This window comes from Meriones unguiculatus, chromosome 7 (genome assembly GCF_030254825.1).
Source record: "Meriones unguiculatus strain TT.TT164.6M chromosome 7, Bangor_MerUng_6.1, whole genome shotgun sequence".
Taxonomy (NCBI): Eukaryota; Metazoa; Chordata; class Mammalia; order Rodentia; family Muridae; genus Meriones; species Meriones unguiculatus.
In genome coordinates, this window is record NC_083355.1 from 28,752 (window position 1) to 52,867 (window position 24,116).

Below are 24,116 nucleotides of genomic sequence, written 5' to 3' on the forward strand. Positions count from 1 at the left end.
TTCCTGGAAGAAATAACACAGGTTGGAGTCTTTCAGAATACAAAATTGGTTCTTGCTACACAGAAAGCTGAATGTATATGAAAATCAGAAATACTAGGACAGAGTAGAAACTAGAAAAAAAAGGAAAAAAAAAAAGGAACAGCATTATTCTCCTTTTCATGACTCTTGAATTTTTCTGCCTAAACTATGTCTTATCTTATCATTTTATTTTTAAGTATTACTTCAGGCATTACTACCTTTGGAGACCATAGAAGATAACCCTTTCCTCATAATTAGTTTTAGACTTCCACTTTTCCCAGTAACCCTAGAAAGGGAAATGCCATAACTGCTTTTTCTTAGGATCTAAATTGCTATATCAAAAGACAGAGGTATCAAGGCTTCTTTGGGGCTTAGTAATGGAAAGTTAATTCTTCCTGATTCACCTGAGGACATGCTAAGGGATGGTTGTTGTGGAATGTATACAATGTTCTTGTGGAATATATACAATTTACCCTTTTCATTCAAATGCTGATTTCTCTACCCCACTATCTGGTTTCAATCTGGACATTTCATTGTGATACTTATTCTAAGCATCACCTGTCTCAAGTTTATGTAAACATGCCACCATTTGTTCTCTGTATTTTCAATAAAACAACCAGCCAATGCTGTGCAATGGAGAGAATAGAGTGGGACATCCTGGTCCGGAGGGGAGGAAAAGAAAGCAAGCAGGAGGAGTGGGAGAGCAGAGATCAGCAGGACAGGACTTGGAACCATGAGGAGAGATGCATCAGACCTCAGCTATGACTAAAAGCAAGTATAATGTTGGAAAATCTGAATGGGAGGAAGCTATGCAGGCTTGGAGGTTTAAGATGGAGCAATCATTGCCCAGCATTGTGCTCTAGGTTAATTAAGTAAATCCTAGTCTCTGTGTGGTGATTTGGGTATATAGCTGATTTAGGAATAACCACTGCTTAACTGAAAGATAAATCAATATTAAAAATTAATAATCAACAACAGATGGTCTTAAAACATCTTAAAAATGATAATACATACAGGTCTATGTATAAAATGCTCCCTTCATGAGCAAAAGACCATCTAACAAAGACTCCAACACCAGGCATGAGAAGCCCTCTTTTGAGTTTTTGGACAAAGCTGTCCATGAGACTCCCAAAATATTACAAACTATTGCTATTGACCTTGGTTTCCTCCTGCTCAGAGATATAAGGTAAATCCTAACTGCTGGAGAAACCAGCTACTTCAGATAGAGAGCCCAGAGGCCCTTGAGCTGGAACTGACATGAAAGCCTTCTCCCTGAGGACTAGCTTTCATGGTACAGGAAGGTGCCAAGCAAGTTTCCAAAGAATGCATAGTAACCAACATTCAACTGCAGGATAACCCTAAAGGTGTAATAGTGACACACATATCTCAGCAGTATCCAATAGATCTCAAATTTGATTTGAGATCTCTTCAACAAGAGGGAAATCATGTTTGATACTAGAAACCTATCCAAGGCTAGTAAAATCTAAAACTACCCAGGGTTAGTGAAGTCACAGACTGTGGAAGAGAACCTATAACCAACATAATCCCTAATTACACCTTAAGTATTTGCCTTTATATTCACAGAATAGTGTAATTGTCAAGGAAACTTCTTTTTGCAAAAGATGGAGACTTTTGCAGAAAACTGCAACCAATAAAAATGCAGAATGTTGGAGCACAGTCCCAAATTATATATCTGCAACACAACTAAGGCTCAGGGATGGAGCACAGAGATTGTAAGAGCTAGAGGAACAAGGAGAGAGACTGTGGAGACTGTGTCTCCTAGGAATGTCAGAAGCTACACACATAAAGTCTCACCAGTATGACTGTCTAAACACGAGCTGAACAAGGACAACTCCAATAGACATACCAAAGTGGATGGAGAAAAGCCCATGAGACTTAACCCTATGCAAAGAACTACAACAACTAAGAAATGCTGAGAGTAGGAAAAATAGTTTATTCGAAGGAAGAACATACCAAATGGTCATCCAATATCAAAGATCAGCTCTGAAAACATGCATCCAAATAACATTACAGACTGATGTGATTATATTTAAAATATATATATATTCTTACATTTATATTAAATATATGCATGTAACAACAATTAATGTAAAAATAGGCTGTGAATTTGAGTGAGAGGAAGGAGGGTTATATGTGATAGTTTGGAAAAAAGAGGGAAGGAGAAATGATATAAATATCTTATAATCTCAAAAATAAAAGAAATAACTCTTAAAAGGCATTAATTTTTCTTTTCTAACTTCATCTACCCAGCAGCTGCCATGATTTATAGCATGCTTGCCATTTTACCTCAAACTCTAAGAAAATGGGACTTAAGCTTCCTTCTGAGTCTATTTTTAAATTCCTTTTTGAGTGAAAATAAGAACCCCAAAAGAGAATTTTGATGCCTTGATTTTTATTATCATCTAAGCCTATTTGAAGCACTGATATGTTTTGAGTTTTGCAGTACTTGCTTTCCCTACATTTTTAGAATGGAAGCAATGACTGATGCTTTGAATGTAGTCTCAGACAGAGTGAAGAAGTATTGGTAAAGTTAAGTTAGCAAAGAAAAAGGCTCAAGGGCATCTGATGGGGATAGTATTAAGTCAACCTTTTGTTTGTGTCCAGCAATGTACTTCACCTGAGGACTCTGGAAGTATCTTAGATATTTAACTATGGAAATGAACTCATAACTGGCAATCTCCAGCATGTGTTGTCACTTGAGTTTTTGATCTTAGCCATTCTGATGGGTCTAAGGTGAAATCTAAGGGTTGTTTTGATTTGCAACTTTAATACACTTTAAGGTAAAAATAAAAATGCTACTAATATGTATGCTACATTTCAATAAAATTTATATTAAAGTGACACTGTTTAAACTCCTAATTTCTGCAAAAGAAACTTTATTACTAGTACTTAGATATAATACACTTATCCTATAGTTCTCAGGTTGTACCTTAGAAGGCATTTTACTGTCTGTTTTTGAGAATCACCCTGCACTGAGCCTGGGAACAAAAGACTTTACAGTGAGTATGTGGGCTCTACGTACATGTTATCTGATGATTAGCTTTAGGGGACCATACACAGCTCGTTGTTAACTAAAACATCCACAAACAGTGCATGAATGTAGTGCAGAGATATAAAGGAGAATAAAAAATAGACAAATTTGAAAATATTTTCAATGTATTAGCAGTTGTCCTTCAAGAACAAAGGTAAGCATATTTACTGGCTTCTATGTGGTATGTTAAAAATGTTTTAAAACACAGAAAAAAATTATGACAGATAAACTGGTATCTGGCAGCCGATTTTTATGTGTGCAAACATTTTGACGTTTATTAAAGAAGAAATAAATAATATGCAACAATCAAATTATTAAAAATATAATTGATGTATTATTTAGCTTCCATTCTTTCAACTTTATTTCTCCCTAGTAGTTTCTACCACTATCCATAAATGGATGAGCATGCTTTTTCTGGTCAATAAACATATGTAAATAAATAGGCCAATAGATAGGGAGACTTTCTTGTTAAGTTCCTAAAAATTATTAAGCTTCTTCTCTTATTTTATATTTTTCAATAGAGTTCTACAATATATCCAAGGCTGGCCTTGAAGTCTTAGACTCAAATGATCCTTCTTCCCCAGACTCCAAAGCAGTTGGGAGCACATGTTCACATCACCTCAATATCACTTACACATGATCACAAAGCCACAGCATTTACACATGTGTCACATCACTGAACTTTTGACAAGTTTGTTGGCCTGCTACTTTCAACTATGGAGTTTAAGACATAAAGACTTTCAGTTATTTGCTTACTTGCTTATTTGCTTACAGTTGCTTAAGTAGTAACATGATAATAATGTTCAAATCTTGGAGGCTTTCACTTGCCATGTCACATTTTCATCCTAAGCTTTAGTTTAGGGTTTGTTTATTATATTTTTAGAACTTGAGTAACTTGTAGAGCTTACAATCTTTGTTTCTGGAAGTTCACTCATTTCAGCTGTGTTCCAGTGCACTTGAAGTAAAAACAAAACAAAACAAAACACCATACATTAAATATTACTTGTCATCACTTTAGGCCATTCAGAAAATTAGATACTTTACTCACTAGTTTTATGTCAACTTGACATAAGCTAGAGTCATCAGAGAGGAGGAAGCTTCAATTTAAAAAATTGCCTTCATAAGATCAGGCTGGAGGCAAACCTGTAGAGCATTTTCTTAATTAGTGATTGATGGGGGAAGTCCCAGCCCACTATGGGTGGTGCTACCTCTTATTCTGGGTGTTATAAGAAAGCAGGCTGAGCAAGACATGAGGAGCAAGTCAGTAAGTTACACTTCTTCATGGCCTCTACATCAGCTTCTGCCTCCAGGTTCCTGCCCTGTTTGAGTTCCTGTCTTGATTATTTTGATGGTGAACCATGATGTAACAGTATTAGCTAAAAAACAAAAACAAAAACAAAAACACAAAATCTTTTCCTCCCCAAATTGCTTTAGTAATGGTATTTCATCACAGAAATTGTAACCCTAAAACAGATATCTAAAAATGCATAATTAAATCATTATTCAGCAGGGATTGAAGAGATTAGACAAGAACATAAGGCTATTAACTCAGCCAATCCTTCCTTCCATGTGTGTTTATTTCTTCTTTCTTTTGTTCCCCCCCCCTTTTTTTAAATCTGGCAACATCCAGTTTCACATGTCAGAATTAGAGGAACACAATACTTTTTGTAATCTCCTGCTTCAATTCACTTATATAAAGGCTAATGTGGCACATTTACACAATCGAATACTACTTAGCTATTAAAAACAAGGACATTAAAGTCAATGAGTTTTGACTAAGATTAGGGTAAGAAATACAGTACCCTTTGTAAATAAATGGAAAAAACACAAAATAATTACTTCTTAGCACTGCCTTTCAGGGGAGCCTTATTTTAAAAATATTTTCAAGAAAAGCTGTATTATACTTTAAAGTCTCTGAACTCTTCATGGTTTTGAAGCCCCTGAGCCCTCCTGTGTTCTGCTCATGAGGAGTAATGGTCCACCTCCATCTCCCCCTTTTTTTGTCACACCATGTAAAACTGCCGTCAGAATTCAGAAAGGCAATGGGAAGGGGCTGCCACTCATCCCTTTGATCCTGAGCAGATGCAGAGTTCCATGTACTCTTAGCTCTAGTCCAGATCTCTCCTAGATTCTCAACCTTCCTACTGAACTTCATCTCAGCCCCAAGTTGCATTTGAACTACAGCCTGGAACACCAGCTGACCCAAGTTCCAAGTCTTTTCATCATGCCTGCACACCAAACCAATGCTCATTCTTTTCCTTGTCTCTGAATTCACAGGAACCATGTCCATCATCACAGCCAGGCACATCTTTGCTTTTGAGCACTTACCCACAGCCATGCAGCCAGTTCTCAATCTTACTGATTGGATTCCCTAGAAAAAGCAGACACTAGGTGATTGTAGGCACTGAAGAAAACCACACTTTCCTATATAACTCAGACAACCTGAAAGTTGTCCTTAAAAAAGCCACAGCATGACTCTTTTTACTCATGGTGTGTGGGGAGAGATATGAAAGGAATGTACTCATATATAAAGATGATGAACATGTCTCTCCTCTCTGCCTCTCTTTCCAGTGTCCAGGCTACTATGCTTTCTGCTTTCTTTTTCTAAAGTTTGGGAATAGGGATGGTTCCTTTTCCAAAAATAAAAAATGAAAAAGAAAGTGAGAAAGAAACAAATTAGAAAAGTAATGGCCTTGTGCTTTTATCTCCTAACAAACAAGTAAGAGTGGTTTTATTGCTCCAAAAGCTTTTGTTTCAGACTACATCTCCGGTGTTTCTCTTTCAACATCAAATAATGTGGGTTTTTTGGAAACAAGTGCTTCATTGAACAAGGAAATCTTCAGAGAGACTTCTCAAAGGTCACTTGTGTCAGAGTTGCAGCATGGATCTGGGCATAGACTAGATGTACTCCTGTTGCACAAACTTAATTCACAGATAAACCCTGTTCATTTGACTTTTACAGAAGTTTCTAGGATGTTGCAAAGGTGTCCCTTTCTGTTTCCTAATCATATGCCTGTCTCCTCTTCACATAATTCATGTATCATATTACACTATACCTCTCCCTTACACTCATTGAGCCTTAGTGAGGTCCTACTCTAAACAGAAGCCACTCTGCATCCTGTGCAGATCTATTCAAGACACAGTGGTCATCTGTGTGATGTTCAGCAACTTCTTACCTTCCGGGAAAACATTATCCAGGCTGGAAGGCTCCGGATCCAATGCATCCTGCAGGGTAGCTGTAGCTGCCTCTTCTAGGACCTGGGTTTGCCAGTTATGACTCTGTCGTAGCCAGGTTCTTCTTTTCTCCCAGGATGTGGGGCTCAGCACTGATGTCTCCATTGTTCCCTGTCACTTTCCTACCATACTGATCCCCTCCTGAGGATTGAAATATGGAGAAATTCTTTTACCCTCTCTTCATATCTACTCCTCTCCAGGTGACTCTCTAATCTTCTGTCTGTACAAAGAACCTGTTCTCTGCCTAATCAGGAAAGAAATGATGCTTAGCCATTTGCTGCTTCAACCCACCCACCATCACCACAAAAGGGAATGCCTGAAAAATCTAAGTAGCAGGTCAAGTCTTCAAGTCAATAAACCTAAAACTTCAAATATCACAGAAGTTAGGGACCACCAAGGAAACTTTTTGACTTAAAGTATCTCTTCTTGTTGTAGTCGGTAAAATGCTCTGTTAGGAAACACTTTCCTTAGTAGGCATACCTGTAGCTCTGGTACTCAGAAGGTTGAGGCAGATCAATATAAGCCATAGTTCAATAGAGACCCTGTTTAAAATAATTGTTTTCTTTGAGAAAATCAACAAGATAGATAAATCCTTAGCCAAATTAACTAAAAGGCAGAGAGAAACTATCCAAATTAACAAAATCAGAACTAAAAAGGGCGACATAACTGCAGATACTGAGCAAATCCAAACAATTATTAGGTCATACTACGAAAGCATATACGCCACAAAATTTGAAAATCTAAAGGAAATGGACAATTTTCTTCATAGATTCCATCTATCAAAATTAAGTCAAGATCAGGTAGAAAGACTGAATAGTCCTATATCCCCCAAGGAAATTGAAGCAGTCATTAACAGTCTCCTTTCCAAAAAAAAAAAAAAAAAAAAAAAAGCCCTGGGCCAGATGGTTTCAGCACAGAATTCTACCATACCTTCAAAGAAGTGCTAGCTCCAATTCTCTTCAAACTATTTCACAAAATAGAAACAGAAGGAATATTACCAAACTCATTCTATGAAGCCACAGTCACCTTGATACCTAAATCAAAGACCCCCCCCAAAAAAAAAGAGAACTTCAGACCTATCTCTCTTATGAACATCGATGCAAAAATACTCAATAAAATACTTGCAAACCAAATCCAGGACACATAAAAGATATCATCCCCCGTGACCAAGTAGGCTTCACCTCAGGCATGCAGGGGTTTGTTCAACATACAGAAATCCATCAATGTAACCCACCATACAAACAAACTGAAGGAGAAAAACCACATTATCATCTCCTTAGATGCCAAAAAGGCATTTGACAAAATCCAATACCCATTCATGTTTAAAGTCTTGAAGAGATCAGGGATACAGGGCACATGCCTAAACATAGTAAAGACATTATACAGCAAGCCTATAGCCATCCTAAAACTCAACAGAGAGAAACTTAAATCAATCCCACTAAAATCAGGAACAAGGCAAGGCTGCCCACTCTCTCCATATCTCTTCAACATAGTACTTGAAGTCCTAACTAGAGCAATAAGACAACTAAAGGAGATCAAGGGGATACAAATTGGAAAGGAAGAGGTCAAAGTTTCAGTATTCACAGATGATATGATAGTATACATGAGAGGCCCCTAAAATTCAACCAGAGAACTCCTTCAGCTGATGAAAAGCTTCAGCAAAGTGGCTGGACACAAAATTAACTCAAAATTATCAGAAGCCCTCCTGTATACCGAAGACAAAAGGGCTGAGAAAGAAATTAGGGAAACAACACCCTTCACAACAGCCACTAATAACATTAAGTATCTTGGTGTGACTCTAACTAAGCAAGTGAAAGACCTGTTTGAAAAAAACTGCAAGTCTCTGAAGAAAGAAATTGAAGAAGATATCAGAAGATGGAAAGATCTCCCATGCTCATGGATCAGTAGGATTAACATAGTGAAAATGGCTATTCTGCCAAAAGCAATCTACAGATTCAATGCAATTACCATCAAAATACCAACACAATTTTTCCACTTTTTTTAATTTTAATTTTTATTAATTTCAATTTATTCACTTTGTATCTCCCTTTAGCTTCCTCCCTTCTCTTCTCCCAATCCTACCCTCCCTCCCTCTTCTCCACCCATGCCCCTCCCTCAGTACATTGATAGGGGAGGTCTTCCTCCACTTCCTTCTGACCAGTCTATCAGGTCTCATCAGGAGTGGCTGCATTGTCTTCCTCTGTATCCTGGCAAGGCTACTCCCCCCTCAGGGGAGGTGATCGAAGAGCAGGCCAATCAGTTCATGTCAGAGACAGTCCCTGTTCCCATTACTATGGAACCCACTTGGACACTGAACTGCCATGGGCTACATCTGTGCAGGGGTTCTAGGTTATCTCCATGCATGGACCTTGGTTAGAGTATCAGTCTCAGAAAAGACCCCTGTGCCCAGATTTTTTGGTTCTTTTGCTCTCCTTGTGGAGCTCCTGTCCTCTCTAGGTCTATTTCCTACTTCTTTCATAAAGTTCCCTGCACTCTGTCCAAAGGTTGGCCATAAGTATCAGTATCTGCTTTGATAGTATCTACCCTACAGTATAGAGCCTTTTGAAGGCCCTCACCAATACAATTCTTTACAGACCTTGAAAGAAAAATTCTCAACTTCATATGGAGAAACAAAAAACTCAGAATTTCCAAAACGATCCTGTACAAAAACAGATTGTCTGGAAGTATCTCCATCCCTGATCTAAAGCTGTATTACAGAGCAAGAGTAATAAAAACTGCACGGTATGGCATCGAAACAGAATGGTGGATCAATGGAATTGAATAGAAGACCCAGAAGTAAACCCACACACCTATGAATACTTGATTTTTGACAAAGAAGCCAAAATCATTTAATGGAAAAAAGGCAGCATCTTCAACAAATGGTGCTGGTCCAACTGGATATCTACATGCAGAAAAATGCAAATAGATCCATATTTATCACCCTTTACAAAACTAAAGTCCAAGTCGATCAAAGACCTCAACATAAAACGAGACAAACTAAACTTGTTAGAAGAAAAAGTGGAGAAGAGTCTAGAACTCATTGGCACAGGAGACAACTTCCTGAACAGAATATCAACAGCATAGGCTCTAAGAGCAACAATCAATAAATGGGACCTCATGAAACTGAAAAGCTTCTGTAAAGCAAAAGACACTGTCATCAGAACAAAATGACATCCTATAGACTGGGAAAGGATCTTCACCAACCCTATATCTGACAGAGGGCTAATATCCAGAATATATAAAGAACTAAAGAAGTTAAAAAGCAACAAAAGCAATCCAATTAAAAAATGGGGTATGGAGCTAAACAGAATTCTCTGTAGAGGAATATAGAATGACAGAGAAACATGTAAAGAAATGCTCAACATCCTTAGCCATCAGGGAGATGCAAATCAAAACGACCCTGAGATTTCACCTTACAACCATCAGAATGGCTAAGATCAAAAACTCAAGTGACAACACATGCTGGAGAGGTTGTGGAGAAAGGGGAACTCTCCTCCATTGCTGGTGGGAATGTAAACTTGTACAACCACTTTGGAAATCAATCTGGTACCTTCTCAGACAATTAGGAATAAGGCTTCCTCCAGATCCAGCTATACCACTCCTAGGCATATATCCAAAAATGCTCAAGGACGTTTGCTCAACCATGTTTGTGGCAGCTTTATTCATAATAGCCAGAAGCTGAAAACAACCCAGATGCCCCTCAGTTGAGGAATGGATACAGAAATTGTGGTACATTTGCACAATGGAATACTACTTAGCAATTAAAAACAAGGAAATCATGAAATTTTCAGGCAAATGGTGAGATCTAGAAAAGATCATCCTCAGTGAGGTATCCCAGAAGCAAAAAGACACACACGGTATATACTCACTTATAAGTGGACACTAGACCTATAAGAGGATAAACCTACTAAAATATGTTCACTTAAAGAAGATAAACAAGAATGAAAACCCAGGGTAAAATGATCAATCTTCACTTAGAAAGACAAATGGGATGGACATTGGCAGTAGGAGAAAACAAGTAACGGGACAGAGGGCCTCTGAAAGACTACCTAGCAGTGTATCAAAGCAGATGCTGAGACTCATAACCAAATCTTGGGCAGAGTGCAGGGAATCATATGCAAGAAGGGGGAGTTAGTATGACCTGGAGAGGACAGGAGCTCCACAACGACTAAATATATCAGAGCACATGGGTCTTTTCTGAGACTGTTTCTCCAACCAAGGACCATGCATGGATATAACCTAGAACCCCTGCTCAGATGTAGCCCATGGCAGCTCAGTGTCCAAATGGGGACTATTTCTGACATGAATTCAATGGCTGGCTCTTTGACCTACCCCCCCCCCAGGGGGGAGGAGCAGCCTTGCTAGGCCATTGCAGCCAGTCCTGAAGAGACCTAATAAGCTAGGGTTAGATGGAAGGGGAGCAGGACCTCCCCAATCAGTGGATTCAGAGAGGGGCAGGGAGGAGATGAGGGTGGTATAGTGGGATTAGGAGGGGATGAGGGAGGGGGCTACAGCTGGGATACAAAGTAAATAAACTGTAACTAATATAAAAAAATAAAAATTTAATAAAAAAAGAATTGTGTACTTTTTAGTAATTTTGCCTCTCAGTATCTACAATTAAAACTAAAATATCTGAGGATCTGGGGAGCTGCCTCAGCCAGTTATGTGCTTGGCACACAAGTATAAGGACCTGAGTTCAGATCCCTAGCACCCACATATAAACCAAGTACAGGAGTAGGTCTCTAATCCAGAACTTGGAGGATCAATCTCTGGAGTTTGCTCATTGGCTAGACAACCTAGTCAAATCAATTAGCTTCAGGTTCAGTGAGAAACTCTAACTCAAAAAATAAGGTGAAGATAGCCAGGTTGGTGGCCCACAATTTAATCCCAGCACTCAGGAAGACAGAGGCAGGCAGAGTCTGTGAATTTGAGGCCTGCCATTAATCTCTGCCCCCACCTCCATTAATAAATGGAAAAAAAAAACCCTCCAAAATCTTTAAATTTACACTGTATAAAATATGCTTTATTTAATCCTCATGGAGATAGCTTTTTAAAAGTTTAGAATTGGCAACTTTTTTTTTAAGATTTATTTATTATTTATACAGTGTTCTGTCTGCATGTATGCCTGCACACCTGAAGAGGGTACCCGACCTCATTGTAGATGGTTGTGAGCCACCATGGTTGCTGGGGATTGAACTCAGGACCTTTGGATTAGCAGCAAGTGATCTTAACTTCTGAGCCATCTCTCCAGCCCCCTAAAATTGACAACTTTTAAGAAGGCCAAATTTCCAAAAAAGAGGCGTAACCACACCTGTAGTGCTTTTTGCTATTTTTTTTTTCCTTCTGGATTTGTTTGGTTTTCTGTTTTATATATTAGGAAACACATGGAATTTTTTTCCAGGAAAAGAAAAAAAAATGTAATAGAAACAAGGAGACACTGAACTTAGTGCCTTTAAGCAATTATCAGACCACACTTTTCAGATGGTCACTTTCTAATTTGTTGACTTGTATTTCCACATTGACTATGAGTTACTTACTCAGTCTGTCAAATGCAGTTGTCATTCCACATGTTGGTAGTTCATTTGACACCTCTTCATTCCCCCACCCCACCCCCAATATAAAATGCCTCTATGCACAGAATCTGAGAAGAATAAAGGGGGAAAATTATTCAGCTGTCCAGATAGAGCTTGAAAGACAGGAGCTAATATGCACTCAGCCACACCCACATCCCTACTGAGTGAGTTAGAGTTTCACAAGACTTTCAGGTCTTGTGTTTCCATTCCATGGAGCTGCCATGCAGAGTTTCATCTTTAAAATTGTATTTTGAATTGTTGAAGTCAGGGAAAACTATAGGAATTTCAAGAGACTAAGGCTCAAAATCAAAATCATTAGTGAAACATTCAAAGACTTAGGCACTAAAAGAGCTATTTTTTTCAAAGAACATCCTGTACACAAAATGTTCTTCTAGTACAATAAAATTGTTTTAGTTGCTTTGTCTTGCTACAGACAAGATGTATATTGAGAAAACACGATCTATAATTTTGGCTGTCTAATCTAGGCCTCTTCACTTCAGGCCGTCCAGGATTTCTTTTCTGGGGAAGGTAGCTGTTAGCAGTGTGAAACTGTTATGCACTGCATTGCCTTTTGCCTTTCAGGGAATATTCAACCATTTAACTAAGCTCAGATCAAATGAAGCTACAAAGACGGTCACCAAAGGAGATTTACTGGCATTAGGTGATAGAGGATGAGGCTGCCTCCAGAAAGAATTCAGAAAAAGTGTCTGGAAAGCCTCAATTAGAGTGTGTTTTTCTAGTCCTGCCTTCCAAAATATTTAATAAACTACTTCCAGTCAGTCCAAAAAAGAAAATGCCAAAAGCTGACTTGCTTATTTCTTTAATTTCCTCACATAAATCACAGGGAATCCTTGGTGCCCAAGTACATTTTTGGTGGTTAGGGAAACATAAAACAGAAAGAAACAAGGGAAGAAAAGCAAGATTGGAGGAGGGAGAGACAGAGGAGGGAGAAGTGGAGAGACTGATGGAGGTTGAGGGAGTTGGAAGAGAGAGGGAAGGAATGGAGGAAGCAAAGAGTGAGGAAGAGGAGAAAAAGGGAGATGGAAGGAGGAGAAAAAGAAAGGGCAGAGAAAGAGAGGAGGGACACAAGGAGGAAGGGTCAGAGGGCTGCCTCACAGTGCTCTGACACCCTACTGTCAGTACCAAAAACATCTGGAAACACCTTGTTAGACTTGACTCCCTGACTGGGATGGTAGGTAAAGTTTCTCAGCACTCTTTTTGATATGACTTGATTTTATGTTTCTCACATCTTTATTCAAATTCATCTTTATTCATCTTTATTTCTCTCATTCAAATAAGTTAAATTCTTCTCCACCTCTTTTCAGACCTGGTTTGTCTTGCACATTTTTTTCTCTCCTTTTTTTACCCTAAATATTTGCTGCACTCAACCCACAAAGCCCCCAATCTATTCTCAGTCCATTTCCTCCAGGAAGCCAGATGTGGCTTCTGCAGTTGGCCTTAACTCTGTCCCTGTGGGACTTCCCTGCTTAACTTTCTTTCTGGTTATTATCATAAACATATGTTATACTTTTATTAATTTCTCTCACATTTTATTTACTTTTTAATTGAAACACAAGCTTCAAAGTTGGAGGGTTTTGTCTGGATTGTCTACTGCTGTGTTTATAATGTCTAAAACAGAATCAAACACATTGTTGGCTAAATAATTACTCTAAATGAATGGTGTTTCTTAGATGACTATGCCCCACGGGAGCCTAGTGGCTTACAAGTCATGATACACCCACCCCCACCCACTGCCACACCAGTGATCTCAAGAGAGAAGATGCAAAGGAACCAACCTTCCCTAATGTGGCTCATTGGTGTGGGAATTAAAATAGAAAATAAATTTCCCTAATCTTTGTCATGTTTGAGTCATCATGAACTGTTCACAAGGTATTAATGGAACTGTTGTAAGAATGGGTAGCAATATTGGAGAACAGATGTAAATAAAGGTTCTGGTTTATGGTAACAGGATGAAAATATACTACTGGGAGATAAGAAACTAAGTATTGTTTCTGGAAGTCTGGAGGAAGTGGAAAATGATATCAGATAAACACACCAGCAGTGAGTGTGTTATAGAAAAACGACAGATGGGTACAGAGATGGCAAGATGCTGCTTTGGAGGTTTTTGGAGGGAGACTGTCTAATAGGGAGATGGAAGTGTTTTCTTCAAATGCTCTAGTACCAACAAGAGTATCAGACAGAAATGTATTCTCACAATATATTGGAACACGGTATAGTGCAAAGAACACTGACTGACCAGGGTAAGATCAGAATGCCTGCTACACTAGCTTGACAACCTGAGTTTAATCAATCACTGAAACCAAGCTGAAAGGAGAAAACTGACTCTTACAAGTTTCCCTCTGATTTACCCCCAACACACACAACCATATACATACACACAACAATAATGATAATAATACTAACTAAAAGCTTAAAAATATAAATTACTATTCACATTCATGTCATTTCTCTGATCAACTACTATGTGTGCTCTCATCATAGTCAAGAAGTGTGTAGCATGTCTGTGTTAGTTGGACTACCCTTTGAAAGATCTCCCTTGAGCCCCATGACATGGCATGGTGTAAGGCCAGGCTTGGCACAGGTCTAGTTCCTGAATTACTGCTTTCTGGAACAGTCTGGAAAACCTTGTGGGAAGAGCATGAGCATCTGGGGTAAGTTGTGTTGCCCGCAGAGGGCCTGGATCAATGAGTACCTATCACAAATTTGCTGTGAATATATCTATTTTCCAAAGCGAGAGTTTTAATTTTTATTTGAAATTGAAAATTGTGGTCGATGCATTTCTCTGTGATGGGATATATATTAACGATGTGCCAAGGGGCTGCTACCTCCTCCTTCTTTTCATGTGTTGATAAAATAGACCCTTTTCATATAATGTATCCTGGTTACAGTTTCTCCTCACTCTACTCATCCCAGTTTCTCCTCACCTATCTCAATATTTAAATATAACAGATGAGGGTCTCCTAGTAAAGAGAGCAGGAGCAGTCTCTGGAATGAACTCAGTTGCCTGCTTTTTGATCACCTCCCACTGGTGGGGTGGCCTTATAAGGTCACAGAGAAAGAGAATCCAGACAGTCCTGATGAGGCTTGTTAGTCTAGGGTCAGATGGAAGGGGAGGAGGAGCTCCCCTATCAGTGAATGAGGGGAGGGAAAGGGGAAGAGGGAAGGAGGGTGGAACTGGGTGGAGATGAGGGAGGGGGTTACAGCCAGGGCACAAGCAAATAAATGTTAGTTAATAATAATAATACAATTAAAATATAACAAATGGGTTTATCACAGTGAAGCTGACAAATATCAGTTATGTTTATTATGAGGCTCAACACAGGGATGTTTCTAAACTCCTAGTAACACAGGCAATGGTTTTTTTTTTTTTCTTCAGAGTTTTATTTGGAAACTCAGGGAAAGAAAAAATGTTGACAGAACTTGGGCCTTGGACTCAGAGTATACCTATTTAAAGTCATAGTCTGTCCACTTACTCATGTGAGTCCTTGGCAAAACTACTCAACCTTTCTGTATCTAAGTGTTTTCAGTGTGCAAACAGATAATTGCCACACATGTTGGGTTGTTGAAGATTAAAATTGGGTATTATAAAATAAATAATATGCAAGCTTGTTATTAATTTCTCTCAATATAAGCTAGTCTCTAAAAGTAAGATAGTTTTAAGAATAAGAAGGGAGAAAGAGAGTGATCACCAGAGTACACTAGAGTGTGCCATATCAGGATGTTAGAAAGGGGTGTTCACATTAGGCAGAGATGAATCATGAGAAAAAAAATGCTCATTATTTATTTATTTATTTATTTATTTATTTATTTATTTATTTATTTATGTGTATGTGTGTGCACCCATGTTTGTAAGCATGCACATGTGCATGGGAGTGTGTGTTATATATTTACATGTACATTGACCCATATGTGCACCTGTAGAGGCCCGAGGTTCATATTTGGTATTTTCTTCTATCAGTCTCTGAAATAGTTTCTCACTAAATTTGGGATACACTGATTTGCTAGGCTAGCTGGACAGTGAGCCCTTGGAATTCTTTTATCACTATTACTTCAGCATTAATAACAGATTGCACCACCACCATCTCTTGCTTTTACATGAGATCTGAATTCAGATCCTCATTTGTTTTTACCCATTAAACCATCTCTTTAGCTCAATAATACCTATCCTTATATAATGTCCAGGGAGATCAGAGAGAAATCTAATCCTGGCCACTCATTTTAGAGTAGAGAAAACTAGACAGAGATAAGAAGGGGTAAGGAGAGATGAGCGATGGAAGGAGGAAGAGAGGGAGGGAAAGAAAGAAGGATGGAAAATAAGACTCACAAGTTTGCATCCCAAATGTGTTCTTTCTTCCCTCTATCACAGCCTTCTTCCTACCACTCTTGGATTCTAGATGAGTCTTCAGTGCTCTGGACCTCCTTCCACAGACAGGCCAGACAGGACTCTGTATGTTTGTATGTTGTTTATATTCTTCTGTTTGTATGTTACTTATGTCCCAAGCAATACTTGTGAATTGGGACTAAGAGTGATATTAAGCATTAGAAAAGAGAAAAAGGAAACAGAGTTTCCATGATGTGGCCCAACAGAATTTCTGCATCTACAGCCCAGGCATTGCCTTATACAAGGCTGGGGAAAACCCAGAGCATATAACATTTCTCTGCAGATATGACAAACTGAACTTCAAGCCAACTTGACTTTCTTCAGTACTATGTGTCCAAAACCTACAATAGGCTACCACATTCCTTCTAGATCAATGGTAATTTTCTTCATGGTTTCTAATCCCCAGTGTGGCACTAAGAAGACCACCAGAGCAAAACTTATCCATATGGCCAGGCATGGTGATGCATACCTTTATTCCTAGCACTCAGGAAGGCAGAGGCAGGCATATTGATGTGAGTTCAAGGCCAGCCTGGTCTACAAATTGAGTCCAAGACATCCAAAGCTACACAGAGAAACCCTGCCTTGAAAAACAAAAACAAAAAATAAACAAAAACAAAACAAAATAAAAAATCAACAAAAACCCCAAACCCCCTACAAAATCTACAACAACAACAACAAAAAGCAAAAAACAAACAAAAACAAAAACAAAAAACTTGTCCCTATGATGTTGGAGCATTCTGAGATATCTATGGCCTGTTTCAGGGGCTGGAAAATAGATAAAGAGTAGAAACTACACAATGTAACTTCTTTGTCTTTCCTTTTTCATGCCTTTCAGCACTTCAGTCTTTATTTAGAGTGCGGAAAAATAGGGTGTTATTTAGTAAATATGACTTTAATAAAGTATATTTACTAAAGAAGTTACAATTTCTTTGTCTTTCTCTTTTTATGCTTTTTCCCCAACAAACAAGTTTAGCTGAATACCAAAAGTAAACCATCTACATTCTTTTCTTGTCATTCCTTTCAACATTCAGATGTGAGTGAATTTTATGGAAGGTTTATAAATGACTCTGAGGGATATTAAAGTCATATATTTGGAAGAAGTCATTCTGTGCTGTTGGTGTGTGAGAGATGCCATTTTAAAGAAATCTGGGTAGGCTACCAAGATAAGAAAAGAGCTCATCCTGGCTAATTACACATGGCTTTATTCAGACTTCTTTAGGATGAATAAAGAGATTTCTTGACTACTGAGAGATTCCTGTATATTGATATCATTAATTCAATGTCTTATTTTTAAGATCATAAAGTTATTTCATTCCAGCTCTCATTTTCCCACTTTTTATTACACATTATACATACATACTGTTCTCATCTCTCAGCTTATTTGACAGAATTCTTTTCTCAGCCCATATCTGTGTTTTGGCCATTCTCACTGGGCCTGGGTATGGGCTGGGTACAGTACTGTGTGTTTTGGATTAGTCACTTTCCCTGATTCCTAGGTTGAAATAAAAACAGCTGTTATTCTGCAAGTAGATATAAATGCTTGCATCTTTTCCCCTACTGTGGCTCAGAGTGAAGCTTGAGTCATGACATGGACCAAGACCAAACTTTCTCTTCATTGTCTATTAGAATCTGAATCTCAGACCTTGAACCTAAAAGGACTGTGTTGTCTCTCCACAACTATATAATACTTCATCGTAGGAAAATATCTTAACTTTCAGAGGGTCAAAGGAGCTAAGAGAACATTATTAGTATAGTTATAAACAGCCTCTAAATGGTATGAGTGCCTGCGAAGAAGAAATCACTTGTTGGCTCTGTTACTGTCCCTCTTACTATAGCTTAATCTGGCTATTTATAATAACATTCTCAGTAGCAGACAGCCAATAAACCTGGCCTCTCCTCTTTTCACCAGTGGTTCATGTTACAGGAGAATACATATCCATGTCTCTTACCACTCAAGCTGAACATCTGCTGAATCAGAAGACTGGGCACACAATTTGAAAGGCTCCAACCACTAATCCCTCTGAATTGTACAAAACCTCTCATTAAGGATGTTTTTTTTAATATACAAATTCACAAGTATTTCCTTGGGTATTGTTTCTAGGTACTTATTATATTGGTAAACGTTTACAGTACACTTTTATCTTGGTTGGCCTCTGCCCTAAATCTACCTTGCCTCTTCCACCCACGGATGAACTTTGAAATGCACAAGGTTGTGGGAAAACCCCAGTGTGAATGTTATTTCCATGCCTCCCAAGCAATACAGATGGGTGGTTACTCTGAAACAAAGGGTGTTGGAGACTCCAGCCTCAGTATTACATAGGCCACTGAGAAGTCAACATATCTAGCTGAGAGATGGAACAAAATATCTAGTCTTCACAAAATGTAAACCATGGATCTTTAGTAATCTGGTCTGTTGTTTTCAACTCTGTAAATTCTCCTACATAATAACTTTCACATACCTCACTATACTTTATCTCCACATCTTTCCCTGGAGATTCTAAAGAAAAAGATCTTGTTTAAAAAGAACAAGGTCCTGTCATCAGAACAAAATGACAGCCTACAGACTGGGAAAGGATCTTCACTAACCCTATATCTGACAGAGGGCTAATATCCAGAATATATAAAGAACTCAAGAAGTTAAACACCAACAAATCAAGTAATCCAATTAAAAAATGGGGTATGGAGCTAAACAGAATCCTCAATAGAGGAATACCGAATGGCAGAGAAACACTTAATGAAATGCTCAACATCCTTAGCCATCAGGGAGATGCAAATCAAAACGACCCTGAGATTTCACCTTACAACCATCAGAATGGCTAAGATCAAAAACTCAAGTGACAACACATGCTGGAGAGGTTGTGGAGAAAGGGGAACTCTCCTCCATTGCTGGTGGGAATGTAAACTTGTACAACCACTTTGGAAATTAATCTGGTGTTTTCTCAGACAATTAGGAATAGCGCTACCTCATGATCCAGCTATACCACTCCTAGGCATATGTCCAAAAGAGGCTCAAGTATACTACAAGGACATTTGCTCAACCATGTTTGTGGCAGCTTTATTTGTAATAGCCAGAATCTGGAAATGACCCTCAACAGAGGAATGGATACAGAAATTGTGGTACATTTACACAATGGAATACTACTCAGCAATTAAAAACAAGGAAATCAGGCAAATGGTGGGATCTAGAAAAGATCATCCTCAGTGAGGTATCCCAGAAGCAGAAACACACACATGGTATATACTCAGTTTTAAGTGGATATTAGCCATACAATATAGGATAAACATACTAAAAGCTATAGTCCTAAAGAAGCTAAACAACAAGGAGGACCCTAGGGAAGATGCTTAATCCTCATTCAGAAGGGCAAACAGGATAAACATTGGAAGTAGACTACAGGGAACAGGACAGGAGCCTTCCACAGAGGACCTCTGAAAGGCTTACCCAGCAGGGTATCAAAGCAGATACTGAGACTCATAGCCAAACTCTGGGCAGAGTGCAGGGAATCTTATGAAGGAAAGGGGGAGACAGAATGACCTGGAGGGGACAGGAGTTCTACAAGGAGAACAACAAGAACCAAAAAATCTGGGCCCAGGGGTCTTTGCAAAGACTGATACTCCAACCAAGGACCATGCAGGGAGATAACCTAGACCCCTTGCTCAGCTATAGCCGTGGCAGCTCAGCCTCCAAGTGGGTTCCCTAGTAAGGGGAGCAGGGGCTGTCTCTGACATGATCTCAGTGGCTGCCTCTTTGATCACCTCCCCCTGGGGGAGTACAGCTGTACCAGGCCACAGAGGAAGATGATGCAGCCAGTCCTGATAGGCTGGGTCAGATGGAAGGGGAGGAGGACCTTCCCAATCAGTGGACTGGGGAGGGGCATGAGAGAAGAGGTAGGGTGGGGCTGTGAGGTGACAAGGGAGGTGGCTACAGCTGGGATACAAAGTGAATAAATTGTAATAATTAAAAAAATTAAAAATTAAAATATAAAGAGAGCAAGGTCAGGCCAGATTCAGTTATTCCCAAATTCAGAGATATGGACACTAGAACAGGACTTGTCATCAAACCAGAAAGCTTTTCTCCTTCAGAACTTTTTGTAGTTGGAAATAGAATGAAATGACCACACATGTGAGTTCAGCAAGATGCCAAGAAGGACTCTCATGAGAAGATGAAATTTTGTGAATAGTAATTCAGTTCATCAAATGAGGCCATGATTCACAACTCTAGAACAATCATATCTGTTGGCCAGGAGGTAGCCAGGAAAGAGACAGTTTTGTTCAATCGGTCCCATGATGAGGCTGTAGAATTGGGGACTGGAATGGGAGTTTGTTTCCTGACACATTTCTTTCCTTGGAAGCTAGATTTTTTTCCCCAGACCCATATCCTTCTCTCTATTACTATCTATAGTTCTATATCAGCCCCACCCTAAAACCGAAATAAAAGCTACACTTACCAGAGGTAAGAAAGTTCTCAAAATAGGGCTGAGCCCCTCTCAAGAGTGGTGCCAGAGGCAAGGACAGTGAGATAGTTCATATCACAGACTGTGACTGTCAGCTCAAAAGAGGAAGCGGATGTGAGACCACACACACACATCTACACATGCATCTGAACTGTCCCCGCCTCCTAGCCAGCCACATCCTCTGCTCTAGCCTAGGAGACTGAAGAACAAAGCATTTATTGCCCTATAGGCGGGGAAGCTATCTTCTGAGAGGGCTGCCTGCCGTGCTGTTCCATTTACCACTTAGGGAGGGGTATCGTCCATTGGATGATGGAAATCTGGAGAAGTCTTCCTCCAGTATAGTTAGAAGTAGTTAGAATCTACTCCTGTAGCCAAATGGAAAAGGATTTAAAAATGAGACTTATCTCTCCATAAAAATCTACTCACAATCATCCCAAAGAAGAGGACTTCTCCCTACTCGGGCTTTTCATAACTCTTTCACATTCAGGTAAATTCCTCAGGAGCTTCTTATATACTATTAGAGAAATCAATCTTTATGCATTAATTTCTTTTAAATTTTTAACTAAATTTATTTGTGTGTGTGTGCATGCATTCTCTCCCACCCCTGTGTGTGTGCTCATGCTTGTGCATGCTCATGTCACAAGCCTGCATGTGAAGTTTAAAGGACAGTTTTAAGGAATCATCTTCTCCTTCTTCTATATAGATTCTGGAGTTTGAACTCAGGTCATCAGGCTTATTAGAAGGCACCTTTACTCACTGAGCCATCATACTGGTCCTGTTCATTTCTTAATACTTTGCTTATTATGCTTAAACCTACTTCAGGTTTCTTTATTCTAGGAAATAACTACTTTTCCAATACATTTTGAAGAGTTGTATCTTTTAAAGTCTGTTGTACCCTGAATCTGTCTTTAGTTTGCTGTTTTTCAGTTTCACGGGTCCTTATTGAACTCTAGAAGAGTTTCCCTCTTTTACTTTCATCCTGAGTATCATTTAGCACTAACCATCCTCCATCACAGTTTTAGCATCTCCTGTTGGGCTTTCTTCTTTGTGTCTTTGATAGTCCAGAATCTCAATCCAGGTAAAGGTACTGCACACAGTGGGTGGGTCTTCCAACCTCAATAATCTATCAAGATAACCATCTGCAGGCATGCCCAGAGGCTTGTTTCCTACATGACTCCAAGTCTCATCAAACTGACAATTGAAATGAAGCATTACACTTATGTAAACACCTGTGCTTACTTACTAGGCATGCCTCAATGAGATATATCAGGCCAGGATGGAGGAGCCACAGCACAACTGAGGTGGTGGCAATTTTATTAAGAGCAATCTGATTTTTTATACCTTTATCAGAAACAGAATATGATGGAAGTTGCCATGATCAATACAATTGTAGTTATCAGGATACAATGATGTTTGCAAGCTATAACAGGGTACAAAAGATTAATGTCTAAGACTAATTGTCCTGTCAATTAGACTTCCAAGCGGGAGGGGGTGTAGAAAGAGACCTGAATGCTTCACTTTCTGAGGGAGTACATTAGTCTTTCAGGAACTGGAAGGCACATTATGTCCCAGGAGCTATAGACTCTTACCTGAAAAACCTATGATGCACGCCTCTCAAGGCAGCTAGGCCAAGACAGCTCCGTGATTCCCTGCACACTTATAAGCACTTACCAGAATAAGAATTGTACAAAGTACTCCTCTCATATGCTAAATGTAACTGCATGTACATGTTCCACTTGTACATTCTCTTTTAATTTTAAGATTGTAGATTTAAAAAAGAAAAGACAGTTTCTTTTTTAATATGGCCTTAAGTTTTATTTCAAATTCCAATAGGGCAACCTCCTTAAACAGCCATATACAATTTAAGTACAGCTGTAACACTGTGGGATTTTATTTTTATCTTTTTTCTTTAGTTTATTCTTTTCATCTTTTTTCCTTCAGTTTATTCTTGAAAATGTCATGCATTTACTCATTCTATATGAATCATATCCACCCTTCATTTCCCACCCTCCAGCTCCTCACAAGACCACCCTACAACATAGAACTTTCAACTTCATATTTTCCTTTTATCATTTATTTTTAGACCACTAAGTAGTCCAAGTAGTGTCACACTCCTAAAGAAAAGTGACTCTCCCCCTTCAGCAGCCATCAATTGCTAAACAGCTCTTCAGCTAGGGGTGGGGCCCTGGGAATCCTGGCCCCAGTCTATGCTGGAATTTTTAGCTGTTTTGGTTTTGTCTATAAATCTTGCATTGGTAATGACTGCTGTATTAGGTTCATGTGTGTAACAGTCCATAAGACAGTATTTCATACCATTCCTCTACATCCTTGGTACATTGGTATGAAGGTGTCAGAACCCATGGAACTGGTATTATAGACAGTTGTGAGCTGCTGTGTGGTTACTGGGGATTGAACCCAGGTCCTTTGGAGAAGCAGCTAGTGCTCTTAACCACTGAGCCATCTCTCCAGCCCCACCCACATCCTCTGGTTCTACATTCTTTCCCTCTTCAATGAAGTTCCCTGAGCTTTGGGATGGAGACTGATACAGATGTTCCTTTATAGCTGAACACTCACAGTTCATTATCTCGGCATTTTGAACAGTGATGTACCTCTGCATTAACAACTACTAACTGAACAATTAAGAAGCTTCTCTGACTAAGGTTGGGAGCAGCACTAGTCTATAAATATTTAGAAGGCATTTGATAACTTAGTCATTTAGACAAACAACGTCATCAATACTTCTCCCATGAAGATTATGATTTACCTAGGCCATGAGTTTTGGAGAAGACATCAGATCCAATCAAGAGAACAGTTAATTAATCCCATAAGTAGTTTTGTTATTATTGTACCAAATGGACACATCTGCCTGGAAGGTTAATATTATATCATGCAGGGTCTATGCTGAATAAGATCACTGATGCCTTTTAATTCCTATTAACTTTCACAGAACCTTCCAGAATTTTGAATGCCTGCCATCAGGGAGATTCTGGGTCCATTGATTGAGTTTTCTGTATCTTGCAACTAACGTATGTGGTGTCTTCTGCAATAGGATATTACCATATAGTTATAGTGGGTAAATAAAAGTAATGCAATAGCCTGTATAGGTACCTCTGGGCCCTACTGATCAATAACTCATATGGATGTAAAAATATAAACCTGGCATTCCCTTTTCTTCATTAATAGTCTTTTTTTCATCTACAAATTATCTGTAAAATTTTAGACATTCTTAAATTTTATATAAACTCTAAGTTTCTTGGGTTGGACCTTTCCTCAGTCTCTGCTATAATTCCTCTATTTGGCCCAACCCAAGACCCACCCTATGGGAGAGAACCAACCCCTAACAGTATTAATGATATTCTGCTATGCTTGCAGACAGAAGTCAAGCA

General features: G+C 38.9%; 1 protein-coding gene across 1 annotated transcript in view; it reads right to left on the reverse strand.

Annotated features, from left to right (window-relative positions):
* Tespa1 (thymocyte expressed, positive selection associated 1) overlaps positions 1–20,810 on the reverse strand; it is a 32,352-nt gene extending 11,542 nt beyond the window's left edge. The window contains exons 1-3 of the mRNA XM_021664369.2: positions 20,725–20,810; positions 6,247–6,445; positions 5,399–5,441 (exon numbers count right to left, since the gene is read on the reverse strand). Of these exons, the coding sequence (XP_021520044.2) occupies positions 5,399–5,441; positions 6,247–6,409 (206 nt within the window). The 5' untranslated portion in view covers positions 6,410–6,445; positions 20,725–20,810. The remainder of the gene's footprint in view (positions 1–5,398; positions 5,442–6,246; positions 6,446–20,724) is intronic.
* Positions 20,811–24,116: the final 3,306 nt, after the last annotated feature.